The sequence below is a fragment of the Sceloporus occidentalis genome, unplaced genomic scaffold (assembly GCF_023333645.1).
Source record: "Sceloporus occidentalis isolate IW3139 unplaced genomic scaffold, rSceOcc1.0.p SCAF_28, whole genome shotgun sequence".
NCBI classification, from domain to species: Eukaryota; Metazoa; Chordata; class Lepidosauria; order Squamata; family Phrynosomatidae; genus Sceloporus; species Sceloporus occidentalis.
In genome coordinates, this window is record NW_028317008.1 from 12,562,221 (window position 1) to 12,590,108 (window position 27,888).

The window sequence follows — 27,888 nt, forward strand, 5'->3', positions numbered from 1 at the left end:
TGGAGTCCAGATGACAGCGCTCTGTAAACCATAGCCAGAGTGACTAGTTCCGAGGGCCAGTTTATCAGACTCCATGTAGACATCTCCTAAGGAACAATTCCCCCTAAAAGGAAGCGTCCGCAGAACAGAACGGGAATCTTCTGTCACTGCTCAATCATGCTGTAACAAAAGACAATATGAAAAGTTTTCCCAGGCCAAACATTTAGCCAGGTTTACGCACTCCACTCAAGGCCTCTTCCAGTTTCTCCTTGTATGATGCATAACGCCTCTTTAAACTTTGTAGCTGTTCTTCCTCCTCTTTGTCCAAAATACGCAAGAAGTTATGTAGTTCAGGTAGAGAGAAGGCTTCCCACTGTTAAAAAAAAATAAAAAAATAAAAAAAATATATATATATATATTTTCTTTTTGTTATTTAAATATTTTAGAGGCGATCTGACTGCCAGGGCCCTCTACACCATTTGTTTATATTTACTAATCTGTCTACATTGTACAGAGCGTTTTGTGCAACAGTTAAGGATTGCCTGCCTAGGAAACAAAATGTACAAATTCTCACCTGCTCTGATTTGCAGTTACGCCTCCCCACCTGCTCTGTAAAAGTGGCACTATTTTATAATAAAAACATTTAGAAGGAACTAAAGAAAAACACACCAAATCTCTTCAGACTTAACCAGAGGTCAACTTGAAAGTATTTAACATGCAATAATCTGATGCTATGAAGCTCGAGAACAGGGTCCTCTCTACCCGAGTATTTCTATGGCACTGTGTGAACTGCTGAACAACATAACTGTACTAAAGTTTAAGAATTTGAGGAATATGTTCTATATTTCAGGGTATATAGTTTGATGACTTGAGCAGGTGTCTACATATTTGGTGCACACATGCATCACACCTCTGTTACAAAGTTAAAGGATGCATTTGACTAGAAAGACATCTTACCATGACATCCCCAGTTTCGTGCTCCCGCAAGACAAAGCCTAGGGCCTCATGACTTGGACCAGCGACCAATCGAAGGTACAGAGGATGCTCCCTGTCAGACAGCCTGCACATGTACACTGAAGACGACAGAAACCCAAAATGTAAAAAAAAACCAAAAACACACCTCTAAAAACCGGACACAGGCTTAGCTATTGAATCGACATGACAATGTTCTTCACTAAACTGAGTGTGGCACCCAAGAAGGTTTATCCCATGCTCGATGTTATGGAGATACAGAAGATGGAAGGAGAATTCCTGCCAGCAAACTGAAGGTCCAGTAAGTACCATCTCGATGCGATACAGCAAGATTTACTATGTTTTGTTTTTTTAGTTCTTTGTGGAGCATGTGATGGCTGAAACCATTAGGTAACGCAAGGACGTTACAACACAGTGATTACTTTTCAGCACAACAAACTCCTAGAAGTTATGGCAAAACGTGTCTCTTGTATATGTATTTTGTTAATAAAATATCATAGCAATTGACACAAGAATTAAGAAACTTTTCACATCTGCTTGAGGCTTTACTGAGTCATGGCAAACTCCTTAGTACAAATAGGTGAACCAAAACAAGAATGAATTGTACACACTTCACATAATACAAAGACATCTTAATAAACCTACACAAACTCCTAGCTACCGGGACTTTTACAACAGCAAATGTATTTAAGAAGTAAATGCTAACACTAAAAGTGCCTACTACATGTCTTAGCATTGATCATATACTATGTAGCAGGTAGCATATTGGTGTTCAACCCCTGTGGAATATAATACAGGAGGGTCACACTATAGTACAGTGATGCTCCTGTCAAGCATCATCTCAATTACAACTCAGCACATCGAAGGTGGTGGGAATGGTTCTACCGTACCTTGATCCTCCTTCTGACAGCGCTTGTAAAGTGCAAACTTGGCAGGATTGTCAGCTACCAGGAACTTTTTAAGCAAGGCCTCGATAACTTCACGCACAGTGTTGCTGCTACTGATGTGCAGAATGTTTATGTTGTCCTTGGGCATATAGAAAGCTGTTTCATTGCCATGGCTTTGTGCATTTGTGCGTGTCCGTACAGTGATAGGTCGTCTGAGCTCCATTTGTACTTTGATGAAACCCGTATAAATCCCATTGGAATTCTGTGGAAAAATATTGAAAAGGTACAACATAAAATACTTTGTAAACTGATTGTCTAATAAATGAAGCCAACGTATCATAGTTAGAACAGCTTCCTACCCTCTAGTCCCACAGTAGCAGGTTAATCTAGTGCTTTAGGCATGTCTCTGCTTCAGCACATAATGAGGTTTGTTTTTTTTGTTTTTTAATAACATTTGTTTGGTTGCAACTCCTGGACTGCACTATACATTATATAAAGGATCCTCCCCAATAAACTTCTGCAGGAAGAGCTTGGCTGGACCTGCATAATGCATTGTTAAATCAGCAAGCTCTCCAAACAAGGCTTCCTTCACTCTTCTACTCATTTTGAAGAACCAGCCCGAATCATTTTCTTCAGCAAGAAGAGCCACGTTGCTGCAATGTATAAAGGAGCCTTTGAAGAAATCCCCCTGAATTGTAACTATACACAGAGACGTAACCAAAAACATGGCTCCAGTAAGAAAATTGCCCCGGGCCCCCCATATTCAAACATGTCCCACAGTGTGATCTTTACCTCCAAACAGCTTGTGAGTGCTACCTTTGCCCCAAGCCGCTTATCAGTGCCCACCTAGCCCACTCATTCTGTGCAATCTTTTCTCCCAAACAGCTTGTTTGTGCCATCATTTACCCCAAACAGCTTGTCTGTGCCTTTTTCCCTTTGCAACATACACTTTGGCACACACATGTAAACAAAGTAACACATGCTAACAGATTCACTTATACTCACTAACATGCTCTAACACACTCCCTCTGACACCATGTATGTAGACACATTCTTGCTCACAAACACACTTACATACTCATGCAACACAAAATCACATACGTGTCCACACAAACATTCATGCTCACACAAATGTTTTCACATAGAGATTCATGTTAACGCACACTTAGACATTCATGTTCTTACATATATAAATATACATACCCTCTCCCAGCCTGTATGGTCTTGTACAGAGGCAGTAAGGCCAGATGTACGGCTTTTGACTAACACACGTTTTATTAACTGTACACATCTGATTTATTCTAACTCTAAAAAAAGGAGATTAGATCTACCTGCAATGATGTGTGTATGCACAGCCTTTACATTAAACTGCATTCATTTATCAGAATTTACTCATTAGTTGTGCTTTTTGGCTTGCAATCAGTGTAATTTTGAAGACATTTAGCAAGAGGAAATTTTTGTCAGGGAACCCAAGAACTGTACAAAACGTTGGCAGCACTAGAGCACCATTCACTTTACTGCCCTGATTTATTCTCTCAACCCCTGGGAACAAGGTGGACTATAACTAATAATTGCAAGGTACAAAGCCTCTTACCAAGGTCATTTTCAGTTTGTCCGTCACTGCTGTATTATAAAGCTGGATCTTCTCTTTGGTTTCTTCCTTACTGAGGTATGAGAGTGGATCTCTTTCCTTTTCACCATCCTGAAAGCAGAGCAGGATAAGTGACTACATGAAGATATTTATTGCTTTTACACCTTACCAGCTTATTCTGACAAAGATAAATATACTAAAAAGCCATACAAAGCAGTCCCCCAAATACCCTGGAAAAAATGTCTCTACATTGACAGAGTATACTACAGACAGCTCGGCTCAAGCCTTGGTCCTGCGAGAAGCTCACTTTGGTTGTCAGCTTGATGCCTACTGAAGACACTGAGCGAATTTACCTTCCAGCACACTCTAATGAACAAAACCCTGGATATGCATGCATATATATATATATATATATATATATATATATATATATATATATATATATATATATATATATATATATATAGATATATATATATAACCCAACCTTTAAATATTTAAAGGCTAAGGTCCCAGCAGCATTGAAGGGGTGCAGATTATTGTCCAGTATTGAACCAGGTTCCAAGATGGAAAAGCCCAGGGAGCCAATGACTGATTACCAACAGCCTCATGTGCAGGAAAAAAAATGGGACACAACTGTCCCATTAAATCATACATTTATGAATTTATAGCAGTTCTGGAGTGACCATGTGTATTACATAACGCAACATAGCCCTTCATCCAGACTATGCAGTCTATTATTTTATCTTGTTTGTATCTCAGAAGTGGTGTAAAGGGAAATGGCGTGTCTCTGTAACCCCTGGTCAGTTAAATGTGCCCAGCCAACCCAAGAATCATTACCAGCTATCATACCTCAACCAGTCCTTTAAAGAGCTGCCTTGTACAATCCCAAGGGAACAGATAACTTTTCAGGTGTGTGTGATTGTGTGGTTTTAAGGAGTACACTGTTCTTTGTCCATGCATACACAGCACAACCCTAGTGGAGGTAGGGGGTGCACGATGCGTTTTTGGGATCACTTTTTTTTAAATGAATGCCACTATGGACATCAAAACCACATTTACAACCCTAGCAGTATTTTGTAAAATTGACAGATCTGAGGAGCATCAGAAATAAAGAACCTTTTAGTCATTTATGACTATAACAACTCCACTATGTACCATAAAGGTCTGCAGGGAAAAAAAAAAAAGGGAAAAAAAAAAGGCTGGGGATAAATCACTCGTGACATTCTGCTGTGCTGTCAGATCACTATGAAATGTTCTGTTTCACAGCGTAGAAAAGGCTAGCTCCCAATCAGCATTTGTTCTGACGGTGCAGTAGCTCCAACACGCCGGTGTTATAAATACATGCAGCACAGCTCCACTCACCCGAGGCCCATATATAGTATGGGACTGAGCGATGCCTGGTTTCCAAGCACGATTCTGCTCCGAGAGCCGCAATAATCTGAAACCTGTCATTACGGAGGACTGATCGCACCTTAAAATGCCTTTAAAGGAATAGAAGAAACTTTTCACAGTATTTTCGCACACCATCCTGATAACAGACAACAGCTCCAGTGCATACCCTTCTTATGAGCAAAAAGATTATATGTAACAAATGGTCTTTGCTCATAACTTGTAGCAATACAGGTCATTAGCGCAGCAGTGAGAATACCTGCTTTCAGCCTTCAGGGATGGTTAACTTATAAAGACACATGGATAGCACAGTAGATGTGTATTAAGTTTCAAGTGGGTGCTGGAGGTCTCCAGGTCACAAGCAGCTTAAAGAGTGATTGACAGAATGTTCACCTCCAACCGCTGACAAAACAAAAGGGTCTGAGGGGGTAACAAATGCAGTATCCCAACTGCACAGGTTCTTACCCAGAGCTAAATCTTCCCTTACATGACCCCGACCACTAACTGGTCATCAACGCTTTCAAACGAGTTCTTCTGAATGAGTGAATGAAGTGATACAAACCAAATCATTAGGATGTTTTTTTTGGGGTTTTTTTATCCACAGTTAGCCAGAATTGCCTTTAGGGCCTAAATATTTTTAAAGATAAAAATTTTGACCTTAATGGTCAAGTAGAGTTTTACATGCTTGTGTGAAAGGCATGCATTTCTTCACGTAACATTTGGAAGGCTTGTTGCCAACAACATCATAGGACAGGGAATATGCTGATAAGCATGTAACATAGCGCTCCCTGCACGATTCCCATCACCCATTACTACCATGTTTCCTGGTTATGTTCACTGTAATGCAATAAGGGAAACTACACAGTGTCCTTAGGAACACAAAAACAGAGCGTTTAGCTAAACTCATGGAATCTGATAAAGTTCCGACTGCTCAGTAAAGTCACCCTTTGCGAAGTTGCCAGACATTTATTCCCTATTGACTGTCATAAACTCACCTTGAGCACCTGAGCTGAACATTTTAAGGGGAGTTACCAGGTTCCCTTGTAAGAAGGGTTGCACTGACCATTATAGCATTGTAATGTCCAGTGACCACACATTTTAGTCCTTCACAGTGTTTAAAGAGATACTCCAGCCTTAATGCACTTTAATTGACAGGATTCTACTCACACCTATATGCCATTTCTCGCTGGCCCGGGAAATGCTGCAGGCTCACAGATACCTTAAAAAGCATTCTTTGGCGGAGGTATAAGGGACAGTAAATTGCCCAATTAATTGATATTTTGTAATGACTAAATTAGTCTCATATGTAATGCCTTTATCCAAACAGGACCATGCAATAAGCAATTAGTTAGTAGCCCAACTGTTTTAACCTACATGCACCGCCTATAAAATGACAGGGGGCACTGGCTACTGATAGCAATACAGTAAAGTAAAAGGCAATTGTGGTATCACATCCTTGACTTCACTACACTAGGGCTGCAACTAACGATTATTTTAATAATCGATTAGTTGGCCGATTATTTTTTCGATTAATTGGATAAAAAAATGCAATTTTTTTAAATTTAAAATAATGTAATAAAAAACGTACAGTTTACACTTTCATCTCTTTATTGCAATGGCCTCTCTCTATTCACCTTCTTATTTTACTGACATAATAAAAGCTACAAGAACCCAAACACGGTGTTTCTCAAACTAGGTTTTAATACAAAGTTATTAGTAAATATTAATTCATATGTGAACTATTTTTCATATTTAATAAAAACTATGAGGAAAAAAAAGCCTTATTTAAATTTTTTTTATTTACCAAACTGCCCCCAGTTATGCACATCAGACCCCCAGCTTGCCACTCTGGCATATAAGAGGTATAAGGCATATATGGGGGCAGATTGCACTGTGACACTTATATGTCAGTGATATGCAACTGAGCCCCCTGATATACCTTTTACCCCCAGATGTTTTATGACCCCCTGATATGCCTAATATCGAAATGCCTTATACCCCTATATTCCCTGAAATTCATAATACCCCCCATACACCACTATAACTCACCCATACACCACTCTGGCTCCTCCCCCTCGCATACACCACTCTGGCTCCTCCCCCTCCCATACTCCACTCTGCCTCCTGTCAGCAACAGATCTTCACTAGACAAGGACTTACACTGTGGCTTCTATGAAGCTGCAGTGAAAGTGAAGTGCAGTAACAGACACTCACAGGCTGACAGAAAATCATCCTCTCTGGGGGGGGAGGAGCCACAGTGGTGTATGGGAGGGTGGCTCCCATACACCCTTCTGACCCCCCCCCCCCTCCCATACACCGCTCTGCCTCTCTATCCTCTGTCAGCCGGTGGGGGTCTGCATCGCACAGACAGCCTCCGTTACTGCACTTCACTTACACTGTGGCTTCTATGAAGCTGCAGTGAACGTCCTTGTCTAGTGAAGATCCGTTGCTGACAGGAGGCAGAGTGGAGTATAGGAGGGGGAGGAGCCAGAGTGGAGTATGGGAGGGGGAGGGGCCAGAGTTGTATGGGAGAGGGGAGGAGCCAGAGTGGTGTATGGGAGGGGGAGGAGGCAGAGTGAAGTATGGGAGGGGGGAGAGAGACAGAAGTGAGAGACCGGCCGACAGTGAGGGGAATCCAGGTCTCCTGCAGCGTTGCGGGGGATCTGGATTCCGGTGTTATAATCCTATCTCTGTTTGAGATCGGATTATTATAAGGAGAGGAGTTTTTCAGAGCATTTGCTCTGAAAAAAAACCCCCTCTTTATAATCGATAAAAATCGATTCGATTAATCGATGATGAAATTCGTTGCCAACGATTTTCATAATCGATTAACGATTAGTTGTTTCAGCCCTACACTACACATTATGAAACACCAATCCCTAGGAGCTCCTGCCGCAGGAAGAGCTTGGGACCCCCCTAAATGTATACGGCATGATTCCACCAGTCTCCTCACACACTGAGTTCTCCATTATGCAGGGTCAGCTCGGCCCTTCTTGCTGAAGATACTTGGCAGTACTGGCCCTTTAGTAAATTAACCCATCTGGCTTAAAGAATAGTTGATGCTTTGACAACTAGGAGGTCTTCAAAAAGTGTGGAGAGCTGTGTGTGTTCATATACTTCCACGAAATCTTGTTTTAGCCAAGACTGTAATGACCTCATCTGTCAAAGTCCTGGCTGCCAGCTCCGCTCTACCCTACAAGGCCATGTTGTAAAACTGCAGGCTTTGCCAATGCTACAACAGTCAAGCACTTGTTGCAAGCTGAAAAAGTAATATTTAATAGATAATACTTAAGGCTGCATGTTTAAAACACTGGATTAAAAACAAAAGATGAAAAGTATTCTTTTCAGTCTGTACTCCCACAGGATTCAAGGCCATGATAAACAATATTACAGATGCTTGTTCAACATGCTCATTTCCAATAATAAAAAAAAATTATAGCAGTCTCAATACCCACCCATACACTATACCAGCAGTGCCCCAGGGGGAAATCACTGTTCACATATAAAACTCAATCTCTCACATACAACATGTAACACTAAACCTTAAAACCCCACTGTGATCTGGACAGACTTCATCCCTGCCTGGGGCAGCTTCAAAGTCTGTCCTTTTTCCAAAGCCAAGGAACAAAACACTGTTGAAGTAAGAAAGACTAGTATACTCGATCATATCACAAAAAGATGTGGCATCAACAGATCAAAGGGAGACAGAGACCCACGCTCTAGCGCGTCTGACACAATGCACTCCTCTGTCAATGCATGATACGGTAACCTTGTATGGGGCAAGGGTGCTCCTCTCTTCGCACTTCTTATGCACCAGGATAAAAAAAAAAAAAAAAGCCTCACACTACTGTTACAAAAGCAGTTTCAGTATCTGTTCCAGGTAACTCCAGCCTGTTGCAGAAGTACTCCAAGTGGCCTGAATATTGCAGATGGATTTGCAAAAAAAAAAAAAAAAGTGCAGAAACACAGATCATCCATAACATTATGACCCAATATTGTGTAGGTCCCCCTTTAGCAGCCAAAACAGCCCTGACCCGGCATGGACTCCACTAGACCTCTGAAGGTGTGCGGTGGTATCTGGCACCAAGACGTTCGCAGCAGTCCTGTAAATTATGAGGCGAGGTCTCCAGGTAAGTGGCGCACATGTACCCAGCCATCCAGGTAAAAGAAGACGTGATTCATCAGACGAGGCCACCTACTTCCATTGCTCCGTGGTCCGGTTCTTAGGCTCACGTGCCCATTGCAGGCGTTTTGGCAGTGTACAGGGGTCAGCATGGGCACCGACTGGTCTGCGGCTACGCAGCGCCATACGCGGCGAACTGCAATGCACTGTGTATTCCGACACCTTTCTATCAGAAGCAGCATGAACTTTTTCAGCAATTTCAGCTACAGTAGCTTGGCTGTTGTATTTGATCACATGCATTGGCCCCCCATGACCCTGTCACCAGTTCATAGCTTTTCCTTACTTGGACCAAAGCAAAAACAGTGGTTTTTATTTTTTCCAATAAAGTTGTCTTATGTTCAGGCATTTCCTTTTTTCTATTAAGAGCAAAAGTCTGCGGGTCATCTTATAATTGAGCAAATACCTTTTATGTTGTGTAAAAGAAAAAGAAAAAAAAAAGCATTGCAATTACCAGATGGGGAGGGAAGTGAAAGAACATTAATGAGAACCTGATCTGTCACAACAGCTGTGTCAATGGCATCACTGCCAACAAATGCTAGAAAGGCTAGCTTCACTTATGCTGTGGCAAGCTCCTCTACCTTAGGAGGAATCCTCTTCCTAGAAAGCCTGAAAGCAGAATTTAGTTCTAACCTGTCGCATTCTAATTCCTTCCGGATACCTCCGGCTTATAAGAGTAGCTTCACTGCATCTATTCACGGGGGCCATATGTGTAGCATCATGAATGTGTATAGACTGCACAAACAAGACTGCAGACATTGCTTCTCACAAACATACCCGGACAAATTGGGGATTAGCGCCAATGAAGCTGAAGACATGGCGCAGGAGAAGCCAGCAATCAGAGCAGATTCTGAAGTGGTCAACGCTTGAACAAGCCACCAGTTGAGGGTTTCAGACCAAGCCTTACCACTCTGTAGGGATTACTTGCACGTTACTCCAAATGCACTAACTGTCAACACACGTGTAAGATGTTTTGCCATTTATGAAACCATTATATTAACCCCTTAATGACGAAGCCTGGCTCAAAATGGGTTTTCAATGGGTTTAGGTACCGCCCATTGTCCTTAAGGGGCTAAAACCAAAGGATCCATGGTTACTACATGATTGAATACAGCCTAACCGTGGTCACAAGTGGCTGAACAGGCAAAAGGGATGAGATTATTAGGTTCTCGTTCACTGGCAAGTACATGTATACCAATTAAATATACAATATATTTGATGGGTTGAGAGAATACAGAACAAAATATAAAATTGGTTAAAATGGCTGTAGCAAAACAGATATTTCTGGCAAAAGAGAGACTGTTGATAAAATGAAAGACTACAGGACTGCTAGCCAGAACTATAAAAAGACAAATGTTAGGTTTATGGGGAAAACTTAAAGTATACAAAAAACGCAACAGAACAAGTGTTTCACATACAGATTAAATGGTTTATATAATCCTACTCAACAGACATGTCCAACACAACACGGACGTGCCCATCTTATCCCCAACGGACGACAGTTACTGCGGACCGTTACACAAAACAAGGGTGTATGCAACAAACTGTGTGATGTGTACCAGGGTCTGAACGCTTGGGAAAGCAGTGCTGATCAGATCCCCGATTAAGAATTTAGCTCAGCAAAAGCCCCTGGCGTTTTTCCACAGCTCAGAGAATACATTAGAATGGGTTTGGTATATTTATGTGTGGTGTTTTACAATATAGTTAACGGTGCAGCCACCATCGCTGAGAGTCGCACACAAGATCAGGGTTTCTCCAGTACCTGTATTTTTTACACATGTTCACATTACTGTACATTTTATATATCATCAACTCTAATGTTATTGTTTCTTTTTCCTCTCACTCCTGTATGAGCTCTATGGAATCCGCTGGCACTTTACAAGTCAATGTAATGGAATCACTGGAAAAGTTTTAAATTCATTAACAATACACTTTACTTCTTCACGACTTGCATTGTATGTGCAGGAAATACACTGGAAATCACATGTGGTTAATTTCCCACGGAACCAATACCCGAGGTATTTTAAAGGGAAAGTAAAATAACATTCTCCCTGGCGGCTACTAATCGCTTTACACACAAAGCTCCACCATAACATAGTATGCGGCTGAATTGCCCCAACTACATCACATTCCTTTCTGGACATAATCTCAGTGGAATTAAAAATAAAACAAAGAGAGGCCACAAGCGCACAAATGGTTTATAAGAAAAGCCTAGCTCTGTATACCTGGAAAACAAACCAAAAACATACTTCTGTTCACTTTTTTTTTGTAAATAAGTTGTGAAGTGCTTCGTGAATTGGTTGATTTCACCTGTACCAGTGCACTGGAGGATGAGGCGCGTCAGCTGCTGTAAGACGGCACCCCTGGAGAGATGACTCAATTCACAGGTTCAATTTAGAATGGAAGAACAATGCATTTCAGAAGTCATGGCTCGAGACATTCTTTAGGGCCTTTTCCTTCCAATGAATGTGCAGGAAGCCCCGCTGCGCAGGAAGCGATGTGGCCGCTCCGCCTTTCCTTCATCCCGCAGCGGGAACTGGTGATCTTTATGGCATCAACATTCCTCAGAGGAAGCAGAGGTGCCGAAGACTCCCCACCAGGCACAAAGTGGGGGACGGATTTAAACCCAAGTTATCTCCGGTTTGGTTTAGTGTGGCCACTGTTCACGTTAATGCCGGCACAAACATCTAAACATGTCTGGAATTTAAAAAATATAAACTCATGGGTCATGCAATGTCCTTTTCATTTACATACGGAAGCTCCAACGAGACAGCATTAAAATGGTGTGTCCAATGAGAATGTAAAGAACGCATTGTACTGATGGGCATATGCTATAGACACTAGTTTACATTGGAACTGGCAGAATACACGTGCCAATGGCCCTGGTTATTCATTGTAGCATCTCGATGTTTGACAAGATATAATCTGTAGTAAGAACACATGTAATTAAAATGTTTAAAAAGACTGCTTGAAAGAAAATGTATAAATACGTTTGGTCTGGGAATAAAAGCAGTATGCTAAAAATTCTCTGTGTACGTAGAGAAACGGTCTGCTATAGACAGGAGTTCCAAGGACTACTCACAGTTCTACATCTCCTTTCCAGGTTCACATGAAGAATAAAAAGGCAAGGAATAATTCAAACTATAAACTACTTCATAACTGTAGATAGCTGAGGAGATACTCCCTCATACTACTATAAACACATTAGATTCGAGCAATATTTAAATTAGAGAGAACCGAGCTCAATTATACATAGCCGATAGGACACAAGGAAAAAGCCATTTCTCATTTCTAATCGCAGAATCAGTGGCAGAAATGTGCTCTCCCTCCAATCAATGGGAGCACTTTCTGCCCATGTACTCACGAAGTGCCTTTGAAATTTAGCATGAGCACTTAAATTAAGTTACACTTCAATTGTATTCTGCCAGTGCCAATGTAAACTAGTGTCTGACATATGCCAATCAATACCATCGTCTACCGTAGACGGAACATTCCACGGAGCACATCTCCAATAAAAAGGAGCAGAAGAAGAGTCTGATGGATACCTGCAATCATACTGGAAACACTCTGCCATCATACACAATACATGGGGTGGCTGGAGCATTATCTTCTATCTAATGAGCCCACATATCAAACACTTAGCACAAGCAGATGCTCAAAAGACAGACAACCCATCAAAAACATATACACAGTGACGGCAGTGACCCCAGGCAGGGAAAATATAAAAACCTGTTCTTTTGGAGGCCTGACAGTTGTGAAGCTCCATGACGAGTGACATTTCCATTGTTAAATGAACCCTTTAAATAATGCATCTACATGATGCAAAAGTGGCTTAAGCCACCAGTCTTTTTTTTTAATGATCAATGAGTACAAACAAACATAAGTTAACAAGCAACTGTACCAAACACAGGTTTTAAGGGTCTTAACATTGTTTTTAATAATTTTATTTCAGAAAATAAGGAGTCATTTTATATTGACTCATATCCCTATCTGGCTATAAGTTACATATACAGTGGGGGAAGTACCGGTCTATTTTTTTATTGATCTGGGAAAATGCTATTTTTAGTAAATTAACAAAATTAGGAATGTACAGGACGGTTGATGGATGAAGGTCTAAAGACTACATCAGGCCATGTCGAGCAACGGCCATACCAAGCACTCTAAGATTATTATTTTTAGGTGAACAAAACATGGACCAAAAGAAAGGCAACCCAGAGAAGGAAGGCTTTGCTTTTTATTTATCTTACTTATAAGCCCAGCGCATATACATGTATTTTTTGCAATGGAATAATTAAAACAAACAAAAACAAAACATTTTGCCATACAAGTACGTATTGCAACCATGAACCAACGTGGACTATGAAGAACATTATAGCCTCATCAGTGGATTGGCTCCTGCAGGTTTGGAGATCCTGCCAAATGCCAACACATACGACAAGTATCTGCTGCTCACAAACACAGGCGTGCTCCAGAACTTTACATGGTGGGCAGCTCACTCACTGACTACTCTTAACAGAAGCAGAGTCCGTCGAGATAAAACGGGAGAAGTGACTAAATGCTCTACCTCCTCCCTGTCAGTCATGTTCTCAGAAATAAACATGGGAAAGAATACACCCGTTTGCTTGACTGCTTCGTGTTGTCGGACGTCCCAACCCATAGAAGGCCTCTGTAAGAGACTCTGCTACTGGCAAGTGCTCTGTAAACTCTTAAGCATATGAAACCATCAGTGCTCCACCCCATGCAATCATCCCTTTCATTTTGTTAATATAACCCCATCCTACCAGCATCGTAGCAAGCTAGAGTACCACTACTAAACCCCGATACACCGACTGCATGCGCAGATGGAAAATCGGCCCTTTTTACAGTTGTCGTGATTTTTCTTGTTAATCTATGGGAAATCTAAATAAATTAATGTAAAAAGGAGTTATTTGCCACAAGCCATCGACAGAAACCTTGCATAGTCTGTTACACACACCATTCTCTATACTCACAGAAGGCACACCAGTGCCCCCCTTTAATCATACTCACCCTAGGGGCGCACCTTTCACATTTATATATAGTGTGGCAGCATATGGCTAGAGGCACTCACACGCTGTTTGTGGGATCGGATAACAAAGCATAATGTTATAAATTACACAAACTACCGTCCTCATTACAGAAACAGCTGCAAAAGGGGAAAGAAGTCTGCAAGTAATGACTCCCCCGGCAAGCTGTTGCTCTGTTACACATTAACTATACTACAAAACCGAGATCCCGTGTACACGTTGGTAGATTTTTTTGCAATGCAAAAACAGGGGAACCCTAAACAAACATTTGTCAAAACGCGGCATATCTCACATTCTGAGATATGCCGCTATGGACCCCGAGCACACGGCATAAGGCAAGAGACTATCTCAGTGTTGCCCAACCCAGGGGGAACATTGGAAAGATGGGATATCTAAAGCAAACAAAAGCTGCCTGGCCATTCACCTGGTGCAAAGGTAAGGTTCAGCGCTCTCCAGGTTTCACCCTGTTTTGCTCACATGATACAGTACAAGGTCTCGGCGCAGGAGATTTGCCCGTCCACTTCCCGTCTCTTCTGCTGAGTGATGGATCCCGGCCATATGGATGACCTCCCTTTCCTGATTGGTTTCTCATTTCACAGTTTTTTTTGTGTCACGTCTGAGATAAAACCCATAACTTCCACCCGCAGTGAAAAGCAGATAATGGCTTAGACGTTTTAGTGTTTCCCGTTTTACAGTTATTCAGATTTAAGCTTCAGAAGCTGCCTCCGCCAAACTTCTATACATTACAGCGATAGCCTGTGCAAAACGAGGCTTACATCTATGTAGTGCCTCTGTAAAGACATTTTAAATATCTGATGGGTATGTATTTACAGGCATTGGACTCCCAGCGGCCTCTCCACTTGTCCGCTAAACAGGTTAATGGGCAGAGCAGTAGATACGCATACTGTTTTACACGTAGGGACAGATGGGATAAACGGAACAGTAATGACACGTTTCTTTAAAACATACCCACGTCTCAATAAATTAACACTACCCACAGACATCCATTTGCATTATTACGCTCTGTAATTATCGTTCTCAATAAACAACACCCATTCCGTAATTATATGTACAGCCTTTTTGGTTGAACATCCAAGCCAAAGTACCAAGCACACAGACAATTATTTATTTGTTTATATAGTGTTGGCATATTCCACAGGGCCATATAATATATTTAACCAGGAAAATAATAAGTAAAATGGAGACGTGTGGTACAAGGGCGCCCGTTTATTGAAAGCAAACTACTTTACCGTAAAGCAGGAAAACTAGAACACAGTTTCAGAAGTGCAGAGTTATTGTTGGACGGGACTCTTCCATGTAGTCACTGCAGCCGCCCCGAGCTCCGCGGAGCGTTGTGTTATATAATAACGCAGGGCCACTGGCTTTGCTGAGCCGGATACGGTGCAAGGGGCACGGGCAATGGCAGCAATGTGCTATCCCGAGTCCTGCCACGGGGAAAGAACGCATTGAAAAGAAAAAGACGACAGCTATTTTACCTGGTAGAGAACACCATGCACGTTTATTTTGGTTTGGAGCAGCCTTAGAGCGTGATAGCCGGTTTACCCCAAGAACCGCCGAAGGCTCAATCTCGGCTCACAAAATCACAGCTAGAACAAGGATCTTTTGTGTTTTAGCAAAGTACATTCTTGAATCTATAAATACACATTCCTTACAACGTTCAAACACAATCGTATTTCTCTGCTGACATAATGTTAGGTGCGCACTTAACACCGTTTCAATAATCATCGCTGCTAGCACTGGAAATGCCAGAAATGAAAGATTAACAAAAAAATCCCCCACCGCTTTCAGCACAAGTAGGAGGTTTGTGGTGCTAAAAGACTACTCCCTGAAGTGCAGACCAAAATGCTATATGATGGGGCAGACACCGCATATTCCTTTTAACACCCCTTCTAATTATAAAAATACAAACGGACATATTCCATTTCTTCTCCAGACAGTGCAGAGCACAGGACAACGCTGAAACATTACATACACGCACACACACGCACACTACAAACTGAATTTAACAATTAAGAGAAAAGCCATCAATTCAAGAAAACGCCTAAATTCAAACAATCACAGGTGACCTTTCAGAACTCGCCATACAGTAACATACAACAGATAAGCCCTTTAATGCCAAAATTATCTGTAGGTCAGGAGGGCGACTTAATAGCTTGACTGCAGCAAGCAAAAGGCAGGAGCTCCCTTAACGAGGTCTCAGAATGTCTTGAATGCCTTTCATGCTTGATTTGTAAAGCCTTCATAATTAACCTAACCTAGCACAACAGCCTAGTATGAACCCTGCTTTATCCCCTCTACCGAGAAAGAAAATCATTCCGTTTTGAGACACACACACACCTACCTCCTGGCATATAAATTACTGCGGTATACTCAGACACCGGGTGGATTTCCATTGCTTTACATTAGGTTAAGGGGGAATATTTGATTATAGTTCCCTCGTAGCACAGACTTCAGACGATCCAGCCGACACAGGGTGAAAATGCTGTCCGCTGAGACTTCTGCACACGTTATCAGCACACTACGCCAGACACCCGAAAGGCCAGAAAACCGCTTTACTATTATTTTAACAAGAATTGGAGGGGACGGCTCCCAATATACAGGAAAAGCACAATGCCGGCAGATTTCCCAACAACTCATCTCCCGAGAATGACAAGTGCAACGAACGGCAAATCCAATCCATCCCTTCACACAGGAAAAGAAAAACACATTATGCTCTACAGCGAAGGCAACTGAATCATTTCAATGCACAGGTTTGGCCATTTACAAAAAGTATATATATAAGTGTTTGTATAAAATATACACACACACACACAGTACTGATTCTTTCCATAAAGCCAGTAGTTCCTAACAGGGAAGGTAGCATACTTCATGTGAATGTCTTCTATATGATGTAAATCCAGCGGAAGAAATATTACAAGTCAAATCACGCCACATCAATAGTAATGTGTGTTTGGGCAGCAGGCCATATAAGATAGACAGATAAGATTTGAATACAACCATTGATAAGGTGTTCCGTAGAACCGGCAGAAAGCAATGGAGCAACAGATTGCTGGATTTTAAGAGTTAAAGCTACAAAATCCAGTAAGGAGTAGGTCAACACATAAGCCTAGAGCCAATAGTCATCGTATGTTAAATATTAAAAAGCGGATGACAGATATTTTTATATATTTTGAGCCAGCCATGTCACTAGAAAATAAATCTGTACAGAGTTGGACTGAGCATGTGTACAAACACCCTACGACAGAATGCGATGCACTCGTGGCCATATATTTAATATATGTGCAGTACGTGCAGGCAGAGAATTAAGAGCATAGAACATTCCCAGCCAAGTAAATTGGGCAGCCTATAAACGGACGCCATGCCCTCTATTTATCCACTAGTGGCAGCTTAATTGCAATTTCTTACAAAGCCTTTTAACTAGGGCTGCAACTAACGATTATTTTAATAATCGATTAGTTGGCCGATTATTTTTTCGATTAATCGGATACAATTTTTTTTTATTTATTTTTTTTCAATTTAAAATAATGTAATGAAAACGTACAATTTACACTTTCATCTCTTTATTGCAATGGCCTCTCGCTATTCACCTTATTTTACTGACATAATAAAAGCTACAAGAACCCAAACACTGTTTCTCAAACTAGGTTTTAATACAAAGTTATTAGTAAATATTAATTCATATGTTAACTATTTTTCATATTTAATAAAAACTGAGAAAAAAAATTATTTACCAAATTGCCCCTGGTTATGCACATCTGACCCCCAGCTTGCCACTCTGCCCCCATATATGCCTTATACCTCTTATATGCCAGTGATATGCAACTAAGCCCCCTGATATACCTTTTACTCCCAGATATGTTTTATGCCCCCCTGATATGCCTAATATCGATATGCCTTATACCCCCTACATGCCACTGAGACCCCTGATATACCTTTTACCCCCAGGTATGTTTTATGCCCCCCTTATATGCCTTATACCCCCTATATGCCCTGAAATTCATAATACCCCCCCCATACACCACTCTGGCTCCTCCCCCTCCCATACACCACTCTGGCTCCTCCCCCTCCCATACACCACTCTGGCTCCTGCCCCTCCCATACACCACTCTGGCTCCTGCCCCTCCCATACTGCACTCTGCCTCCTCCCCCTCCCATACATCACTTTGCCTCCTCCCCCTCCCATATACCACTTTGCCTCCTCCCCCTCCCATATACCACTTTGCCCCCTCCCATACTCCACTCTGGCTCCTCCCCCTCCCATACTCCACTCTGCCTCCTCCCCCCTCCCATACTCCACTCTGCCTCCTCCCCCCTCCCATACTCCACTCTGCCTCCTCCCCCCTCCCATACTCCACTCTGCCTCCTGTCAGCCACGGAGGTTCACAAGACACCAGGGAGCCGGGCAGAGAGCCGTTTGGGAGGGGGAGGAGCCAGAGTGGTGTATGGGAGGGTGGCTCCCATACACCCCTCTGACTCCTCCCCCCTCCCATACACCGCTCTGCCTCTCTACCCGGCTCCGTTACTGACAGGAACTTTCACTGCAGCTTCATAGAAGCCTCAGCGTAAGTGAAGGGCAGTAACGGAGGCCGTCTGTGCGATGCAGACCCTCACCGGCTGACAGAGAGGATGATTCTCTGTCAGCCGGTGGGGGTCTAAACGATGCGCACAGACAGCCTCCGTTACTGCCCTTCACTTACGCTGAGGCTTCTATGAAGTCAGTAACGGAGCCGGGTAGAGAGGCAGAGTGATGTATGGGAGGGGGGAGGAGTCAGAGGGGTGTATGGGAGGGGGAGAGAGAGACGGAAGTGAGAGACCGGCCGACAGTGAGGGGAATCCAGGTCCCCTGCAGCGTTGCGGGGGATCTGGATTCTAGTGTTATAATCTGATCTCTGTTTGAGGTCGGATTATAATTTTTATAATCGATAAAAATCGATTCGATTAATTGATAATGAAAATCGTTGACAACGATTTTCATTATCGATTTTATCGATTAGTTGTTTCAGCCCTACTTTTAACTGCACCTAACCTGAGCTGAAACAGGGTAAAATCCTGTTACTGTATGGGGTGGGGGTAACATGGGTTAAAATTGGTCTGGAATTTGGTCTGCCATATTGCCGAATACGGAAAAACAAAGTAGATCTGGCATAAGAAGAAAAAAATACATATATAGAGATCCTCAGCCAAAAGTAAAATTACATCCATTCAACCAATAGTTATGAAAAGTTCAACAAAAAATTGGATTTCAATAAAGGTGTCGATGGCTGTTCTTCCTTGGAATAAATTAAAAGGATGTAAAAACATCACAGGTGCCAATATCTGCTCCATACAAACCTTTGCCAAAATACTGCATTCAGCAAAGAATATGATGGGTGGCCAACTTTTTTTTGTATCCAAACTACATCATTGTATTTTTGCGATGATGGATTATTTGATGCTCTTCAGCACAACCCAGCTGCCATACGACAGCCGTGCTATTCATCTGTTTTATGTTTTGAGTTTAAGGAGTGTGTCTGATGCTGAAGAGCTTCTCAACAATAACCAGAAAGCAACCATGAGCGTGATGGAGACCATTTTCATAAGGCTATCAATAATATAATAACTTCTGCCTGCCGACACAGGAATTCCTCGACACTCTTTTGCTCATGTCCTCCATGCACCTGCAGGGTTGCGATGAATGTGCAATCACTGAACGGTCCTTTCAGACACCACAAAAGGCAGCAAGGAACAGTAACTATATTTCTCTACATTTTCCCTAACAGGACAGATATGTCTTAGTAGAAATTAGAAGACTAATAAGGAAATTTTCATTGTTAAAGATCACTAGCACTTTAACCCCTTCGTGACAAAGGCTGATTTTACTTTTTGTACCCTTCGTGACAATGGCCGTTTTAACATTTCTGCGCTGCTCGTGTTTAGCTGTAATTTTCTTCTTTCCCGTTTACTGAACCCACACACATTAGATATTGTTTTTTTCAGGACAAGAAGGGCTTTCTTTAGATGACATTGTTTTGATTGTATCATATTATTTACTATTAAAAAAAGTATAAAATATAGTTAAAAATTCAGAAAAAAATGACTGTTTCTAACTTTTAGTTGAAAAATCTTTTACTCATCTATAAAAGGTAATAAAAAAACCTGCTAAATAGATTCTATTTGTCCTGAGTTTAGAAATACCCAATGTTTTTATGTTTTTTTGCTTTTTTCTACACATTATGGGGCAAAAAGTACAGGTAGCGTTTTGCTATTTCAAAGCCATTTTTTCCAAGTCTGGTAATTCTTCCCCCCATGTGCCATTTCGGGTATCTTTGAAGCCGGCCAATGCAATTTACCCCATCAAGTCATATATTTTTGAAAACTAGACAGCCCAGGGTATTCCAAATGCTGGTATTTTAACCCTTTCCAAGCACTTATTCTACCATCAGCCTTTGTCAAACTTTATGGTAGTAATTTTTTTGCATTTGTTTTTACACACACATTTTACTTTAGGTATAAATAAACAGGTTCTGGTATATGTCACTATCAAAAAACACCCCAATATGTGTTTAGCAACATCTCCTGAGTACAGCGATACCTCACATGAATGATTTTGCCTGGCTGTTTGGGGGCAAAAGGGCCACATTTGGGGCATGCACATTTTTCAATGTTGAACTTTGGCATTTGGGGATCCACTGCCCGTGCCCTATTTGGTACATCTTTGAGCCGGGCCATTTCAGTATGCCCAACAAAACCATATATTTTTGAAAACTAGACACCCCAGGGTATTTTAAATGCTGGTATTTTAACTCTTTGCATGCACACATTTTACCACCAGCATTTTTTTCAAAGTTTGCAGTAGTATTTTTGTGTGTGTATTTTTCCCACACACACCTACTTTATGTATGAATTTACAGCTCCTGGTATATGCTGCTGTCACACGACACCCCAATATGTGTTCAGCAACATCTCCTGAGTACAGTGATACCCCACATGCATGGGTTTGTCATTTTTGGGGGGAACTAAAAGGCCACATTTGGTACGTGTGCATTTTTCTAATTGGAAATTAGATGTGTGGCCATCCTTCCCCCCGTGTTAATTGGGACCTTGTTGAACCCGGCCAATTCAATTTACCCCATCAAATCATACATTTTTTAAAAGTAGACACCCCATGGGCATTTAATATGCCAGTATTTTAACTCTTTCCATGCGAGAATTGTTTTAAGCTAATATGCTAATTTTAGGACTTGCTCACAAAAATATATTTTTTATATATATATATATATAATTTTTTTTGCCTTTTTTTAAATTTTTTTAACATTTTTTTTCAACTTGAAGGTTCCCCTGATAGTGAAATCAGTGGGAAATTATTTTTTCATTTTACTGTTTTTTTACTATTTTTTTTTCTAATTATTATTAATTTTATTTTATTTTTAATTTATTTATTCTAATCACACTGTGATTAGAAAGCTGAGCTCCATTGACTTGCATGGTTGAATGCAGTACCTATATTCAACCTGCAAGTGGAGCCAGAGTTCTCTAGAGGGTCTGGAGACCGTCTAGCGAACTTTTTAGACTTTATTGTTTCTTTATTGAATTTTCCCGGACCGCCGCCATCTTGCAGATGGCGAAGATCACCAGCAGCTGCGGCTGTGACCGCTCTCCGGAGCGGTCACAGCCCATCCAAAGGTAAGTGTTTGGTGTCGCTGGATGCCTCCTGATCGAGGCATTCCAGCGACACCATTTAAGTTTAGGAGGCGATCGTTGATCGCCTCCTAAACGCTTTTAAAACGGGCGTCCGCCGCCATAAAAAGTATGGCGGATGTTGACGCCCCGGGGAGGGGCCAGAGATGGCCCCTTTGTGCCGATAATGGCGTTGCTGAATGCCTCGAGGTCGAGGCATTACAGCAACGCCGTTTCGGTGCAGAAAGCGAAAATAGATCGCTTTCTGCACCCGTTTAATGACGTGCCGGTCCTGTTATCGGACCGGCAATTGTCATCAAGGGGTTAAGCAAACTAGCTTATTAGATCAAGACCATACATTAAAATCAATTTTCAGCCTCAGGGCGCGCACGCACGCACACAGCCACACACCAGTTTGCTGTATCTGAGCAGTTTATCTACACTGGGGAAAAAAAAAATCTAACAGCAAAACCACCCTATAATAAGACATCAAGCACAACAATCCAAGTTTCAGTACATCCAGTGCGATGAGACACCGACAAATGGCGGCATTCCTTCTACAGTGAAGCCTGTGATGCATTATAGGGCAGAGAACCCGTACTCGATTAGCAGATTGTCAGGTTTCCTGAAAATAACGCCAAGCATGTTGGAAAGGGCTTTGTACTTGTAACGGATACTATTGGGAACTCTAATTTCCGTTAACAGCCGAGTGAACCTATTCCCACTGGTGATCCCTTTAAAATCTGCTTTTGCACACGCACGTGTGACAAAGTGTGAAAACATGGGAAACCGGGTAAGTATGCAGTTTGTCTACTTCTGCTAAGCATGGAACATTTGTGAACTTAAGAAGGTTTAATCATAGGGTTGTTTGCTATTTATATTCCATCTGCTTAAACATCCACCCTAGCATAATATCTCAAGATAAAACTAGTTTCCGCTGCCACCCATTTTTCCCGTAGGAGGGGAAAAAAAAGCGCATGGCAGAAATAGAAAAGGTATTTTTCAGAAACCAAGCATTCAGTATGAGTACTTCGTCTGAGCCGGCTTCAAAAGAGGGTGTGAGGACTCAGATACATAATGAGGTCATCACAAAAGGAACACACCTACGAATGTAACCCGACCGGCCCGGCTGTACCGTGTCTGACCTTTACTCGGCTAATGCAAGAGGATCATGTGTGTGCAATGATCCGTTTACTTCTCTGATAATGCTGGCACATGATCAACATGCACTGTTTTTTCCTTATTTACAGATCAGAAGAAATCTTACAACATTATTAACCGCCAGATACTCTGGATTTAAACCACTTACAGGAACTGTGTTACAGGCGCTGGAGGTACTCTGTGGGGTACTTCTTTACCTCTGCTAGTCTGGGCCTGTATTTAATCACTTAACCTGTAGACGGAGGCCCTTTTGACTATTCTTGGGTACAGTGCAGACCGTACCACTCAAACAGAATGTATTATTCTAGCTGCTGTCCAACAAAAAATAATTAAGCAAGGCAGAGACGTACTCTCCGGACCCTTCAGAAATCCACCACCTGCTGGGACGTAACACAAACCGTGTACCGCGATGATACACAAAATAATTTGAGAGTCAAACAGCCCTGCTCTCGAGCTTACAGTTTTCCTTTCTCTGGCCAACGTGCTCACCAAAATTGCAGTTTTACATATTCCTAAATGAGAACTTCCTCACAACTAAAAGCTTAATTAATGAAAATGCCCTGATTTGCTGCAATTTATGTTGATATTTGGTGTGAAGGGTTCACCAATGGAAGCAGGGATGCACGGCATCTCACTTTGATGTCCTGATAGTCTCTCTTTTCTCTTGCTAATGTGGATTGGCACACATTGCTTACTTTCATGCACTTAACACAAGTGATAAATGCACTTTAATCCATTTTACTACTGTCTGAAAATACCCTTAAATGTTAAGTTACTAAATACATAAATTCAGATTAGTAGCAAAGTTAGAAACACATGCAAATCATTGATTTGGTATTCTATAAATCTCTTAACAAGCATAATTTAAACCAGAACTTTCGGCGGGGGGGGGGGGGGGTTAGATCCCATTTAATGACATTCGCATCTGTACAATGCTCATCGGCCCTTCAAGTGTCCAAAATATTTAAAACATGTCAATTGTATAGTGCAGATTTTGCAACAGCACTGAACAAACCTCTAACCGCTGCATACAACTGAGAGTCTGAGACACACAACTATAAATACGTGCCTCCATCCCGTGTGTTCTAAAAGTAATCTGACCTAGATTTATTTTCTCAAAAATCCAAAATGAAAAGAAGCCTGTCCCATTGAAGTCAACAGGGGGGCACCCCCCGAGGCTAAGGAGGGGGATCATTAAGAGCCTGTGTATGTCCTCATGTGGTTTCACAAAGCATTTTGGGAAGACGGCTTGGGGCACTCAGCGCTCTTATGTGAGCACCAAACATTGGCATTTTTAAAGAAATGTTAACATGCTTGGAGGCATCTGCAAAGCTCTATAAGCCTACACCGTGCACATCACATATCAAACGGTTAGCTAAATAAATAAAAACAAGGCATGTAAGAAAATTCCTGGGAGGGATTCATTTCAGAAATCTAACAAGACCCGGCGTAGAGTTTGTACACCGCATAGACCAGCAGACTAAACAGAACCGTGCCGCTCAACGCACGGCTCCACGGACTTTCTACACGTCTCATAGGAGGGACTGCAAAAGTAATTATAGGATGTGGTAGCAGCAGACTACTTCACAGGTCTGCATTTGTATTTAGGGAGAACAACAGGTTTCAAGGACAGAACTCAGGAAATGAATGTGAACCAATATGTCATCGGTGAACAATGGCCAAAACAAATACTTTAGAGTAACCAGAGCAGCCCTCTGCGATGATATAAAAAACAAAACAAAAAAAAAACCCTTAATATCTGTCATGGAACGCATTCTGCCAGCATCACCATGGGCATATCTAAGCTTCCTAGAAAACAGGGCAATGAGCTCTCTCTGAATGCCATGATGGAACGGCTACCTAAGGCTCATCGGACTTTGTTCCTCAACCTTCAACTGCAAAAATCTACAATGAAATCCATAGCAACATGCAAGTCCCAGAGTACGTCATTTATTATTGCATCAAAGCCAACCATTAGACTATGACTTTATGACAGCAAGTGGCCAAAGTATCACACAGTACTGATCCAGCTGCCTCACCCACAGAAACATCGATCTAAGAGCTCCCGTTTCATAACACGATACTGCTTAATCGTGTGATGTGTAATAGTGTGATGCACCATGAGACATGACCACTGGCCACCTGCCAGGATGAACCAAAAGAAAACTATTCCACAACTCCTTCCTTCTTTACACAAACCAGAAATCATCTCATGGCTACGAAAGGGGACACTCTACAGTAACTACAGGTCACCAAGGAAAGCCACAAGATGTTTGATATAGTTCACAGAGAAGTGTCCCACTGAGTCAGGAAGGAGACCTTATGCACCGGCTCTGGCAGGTGGGGACAGTAAGTGAACGCAATGGCCGCACATCATGCAAGTCGAGTCTCATTTCCTAAATGACATACACAGACTTGCTTCAGACATAAAGGAATTTGAAAGTAATCGCAAACTGGGCAGGTTATTCATTTACTTTGTCATTTTTGACTTAGCCAAATGTCCCAAGCAGCCCTCAGAGAACAACACACATTGAGGTGCTTTCTAAATACTGTAAACTAACAGCTAGCGGGGGGCTGCATTTGCATGCAAAAGGTGGCACAGCCATCATATGCATTAAAGTGAAGGGTCTCTAAGTGTGTAAAACACTATTAACATATTAATAGCCGCTGGCTGTGTTGTCACACCGGTCTCCAAGAGCTGAGCATACACATGGAGAGCAAATCATAAAAACAAACACAGCCTAATGAGCATCAGGTTGGGCATCACTTCTAGTTGTCATAATACATGTTCTGCAGGAAATTTCTCTTAAAGTAATTCTAATGTCTTGTAAGATCCTTTTATATAATGGCACCATTACAAAGACACCTGCTCCTCGGTAGAGGAAAAAAATCCCGGCTGTGCTTACATCATATGAAGAGTGCTTAATACGGCGTCATCATTAACCTCAAGCAGCAGGTAGAACCTTATTTACCAAGTTACTTTCTTCACACAAACCATATACGATCAAGTAGATTACGAAGAAGAAAACCTGACTCTACCCGCTATAAGGACGTAAGAGCTGAAAACACACCTGGCATTGGGAACGCAACTTAACCTCCGGCCTGTTCTCATAAAGCCATAAACTCAGCGTAAGGCCAAATAATATACAGGAAATAATCCAACCTTTAAACTATGAAGTTAGGTGATTCTTCCCAGGATCTCCTCACCAGAGTTTATCAGGTTCTTCCACAACTCAACAGCCATAGATTGACCCACTTGCACTCACACAGCCCATATCTTTATTCACTAAACTGAGTATGCAGGCCCGCAGAGGGATGGCGGAGCTATACATTGGGAGCTCACACACCTGATCTATAGTTCAGAAAATGCCACTCATTACCAATGTAAACTGACATTACACAGCCCCACATGTATGTCTGCAATAATGGGGGGGCTGCCATGCATGGGGTGCCAAGTGGGGATCAGCAGGGGCCACCATAACAACCAAAACCCGTATTATAGTGTGATCAGTGCAACCTAATTATTGTAACAGTCATTTAAATTAGAACAATATGGTGATTCCATGCAAAGCTATACATTCAGCACACCAGACTCCACACAACAGAAGCAAGACGTTGTGCACTGGAGCCGAGAAGTCACTAGTAATAAAAGTGCACTGCATGGGAAGCGTGCACTAGTGAACCTGCTGGATGATGGGGGATACCCTTATAACACGCGGTCACTCGTGTTCTCAGTGGAATAAACACGCAGGAGTGGGCCGGGGTCACTCAATAGTGCGGTGAAGCCTTTCCTTATGCCCCAAAGGGGAGAGGGATTTCTTTTTCGCATAAAAGGCACCCAAAGAGAAACGGCTTGTAGAGACACTGAAAATATCTGCGTTTAAAACTCACTTGCTGCCCTCGGGCTGCCTTCCAGGGGGTCCTCCTGAAGGAAGTCTTGGCTGTGAAGTAAAACTCCTCGGAGTCGTCCTCCAGGCTGCTGTATCCGCTGCTCATGCTGCTGCTCCAAGTCATCTGCCTCACCCCGGGGGACACAGCAACCTGCCCCTCAGCGCCCACTCTTCACTAGCTGTCACTAAACACACATGCTCCTCCAGTCACCCACCCGGCCGGGCACCCCAGTGACAGTGCTCATACGGCAGCCCTCGGATACCTGGCTGTGTGAAAGAGTGTCGCGTGTCTCGGGACTCGGGACTGTGCTTACGGAAATGTGCCCGGCCGGGTGTGCGGAGTACAATTACAAATCCGTGTACCAAGTCTCAACAGCCTGTAGGAGTATGAGCAACCGCTTCCTGCTGCACGGATAACCACGCTGCAACTCCTCCTCCTCCTCCTCCTCTGCTGAAGAGTACAGTACGAGCCCGCCCCCTTTGCACCGACAACACGCCCCTATACGTAAACCCGCCCCCTGCACGAGAGCCCGGGTTGATGGGCCGTGCAGTTTGAGGCGGGGAGTAACGATTATCTCAGCTGATTGATTCAAAGCACATTCAGTGCAAATAGAGTGCAGCAGATTTTAAACTTTCCTGTGTTTCAGAAACCTATCCATTCTCTCTGTATGACATCAGACATGGCATACTGTATTGCTTACAAACGTTTCAACTCGAGCTGTGTCCGGCCTTTATACCGTATTAATATCATAAACATTTAAAAATAATCGGATCACCAAAATTAGTTTTTTTTATGTAATTTTGTTTAATAATAAAACATTTAAAATCACACTATTTTAAATGGTTTCATTAACTCTTTTTTGCAAAATGTTTAGTTGTTAAACATGCGCCTCTCCTGCTTGAAGCAAGTGGGGCCCACCGCTAGGCACCCGGTCATCGCCACATAGGGTTTATAAGGCAATGCTGTCAGGAACCTGAGTCACAATTTAATGCTTTTAGTAAGAGCCACAAAGAGCAGTCATTAGTAGCCACACGGCACACTGGGTTGGCACAGGCCTGGTATTGAACTGGGTAAGCTGGCATTGGGGTACAAATACTGAAATCAGTACTGGGG

At 42.2% G+C, this 27,888-nt stretch overlaps 1 protein-coding gene across 1 annotated transcript; it reads right to left on the reverse strand.

Moving 5' to 3' along the window:
• Positions 1–202: 202 nt before the first annotated feature.
• Positions 203–26,898, reverse strand: LOC149299838 (ras association domain-containing protein 3-like). The gene is made up of 5 exons (XM_089486189.1): positions 26,776–26,898; positions 3,433–3,540; positions 1,842–2,100; positions 937–1,052; positions 203–352 (listed from the first exon to the last, which is right to left on the reverse strand). The coding sequence occupies exons 1-5, from the start codon at positions 26,896–26,898 to the stop codon at positions 203–205; spliced, it is 756 nt and encodes a 251-aa protein (XP_089342315.1).
• Positions 26,899–27,888: the final 990 nt, after the last annotated feature.

Bases quoted from the DNA above. Each gene is read 5' to 3' on its own strand.
- LOC149299838 (XM_089486189.1), bottom strand. From the start codon at position 26,898: ATGACTTGGAGCAGCAGCATGAGCAGCGGATACAGCAGCCTGGAGGAC. The intron at 1,053-1,841 runs GTACGGTAGAAC...TGTCGTCTTCAG, and splicing joins CTGTCAGAAGGAGGATCAAG to TGTACATGTGCAGGCTGTCT. The intron at 353-936 runs GTAAGATGTCTT...TTTTTTTAACAG, and splicing joins ACGAAACTGGGGATGTCATG to TGGGAAGCCTTCTCTCTACC.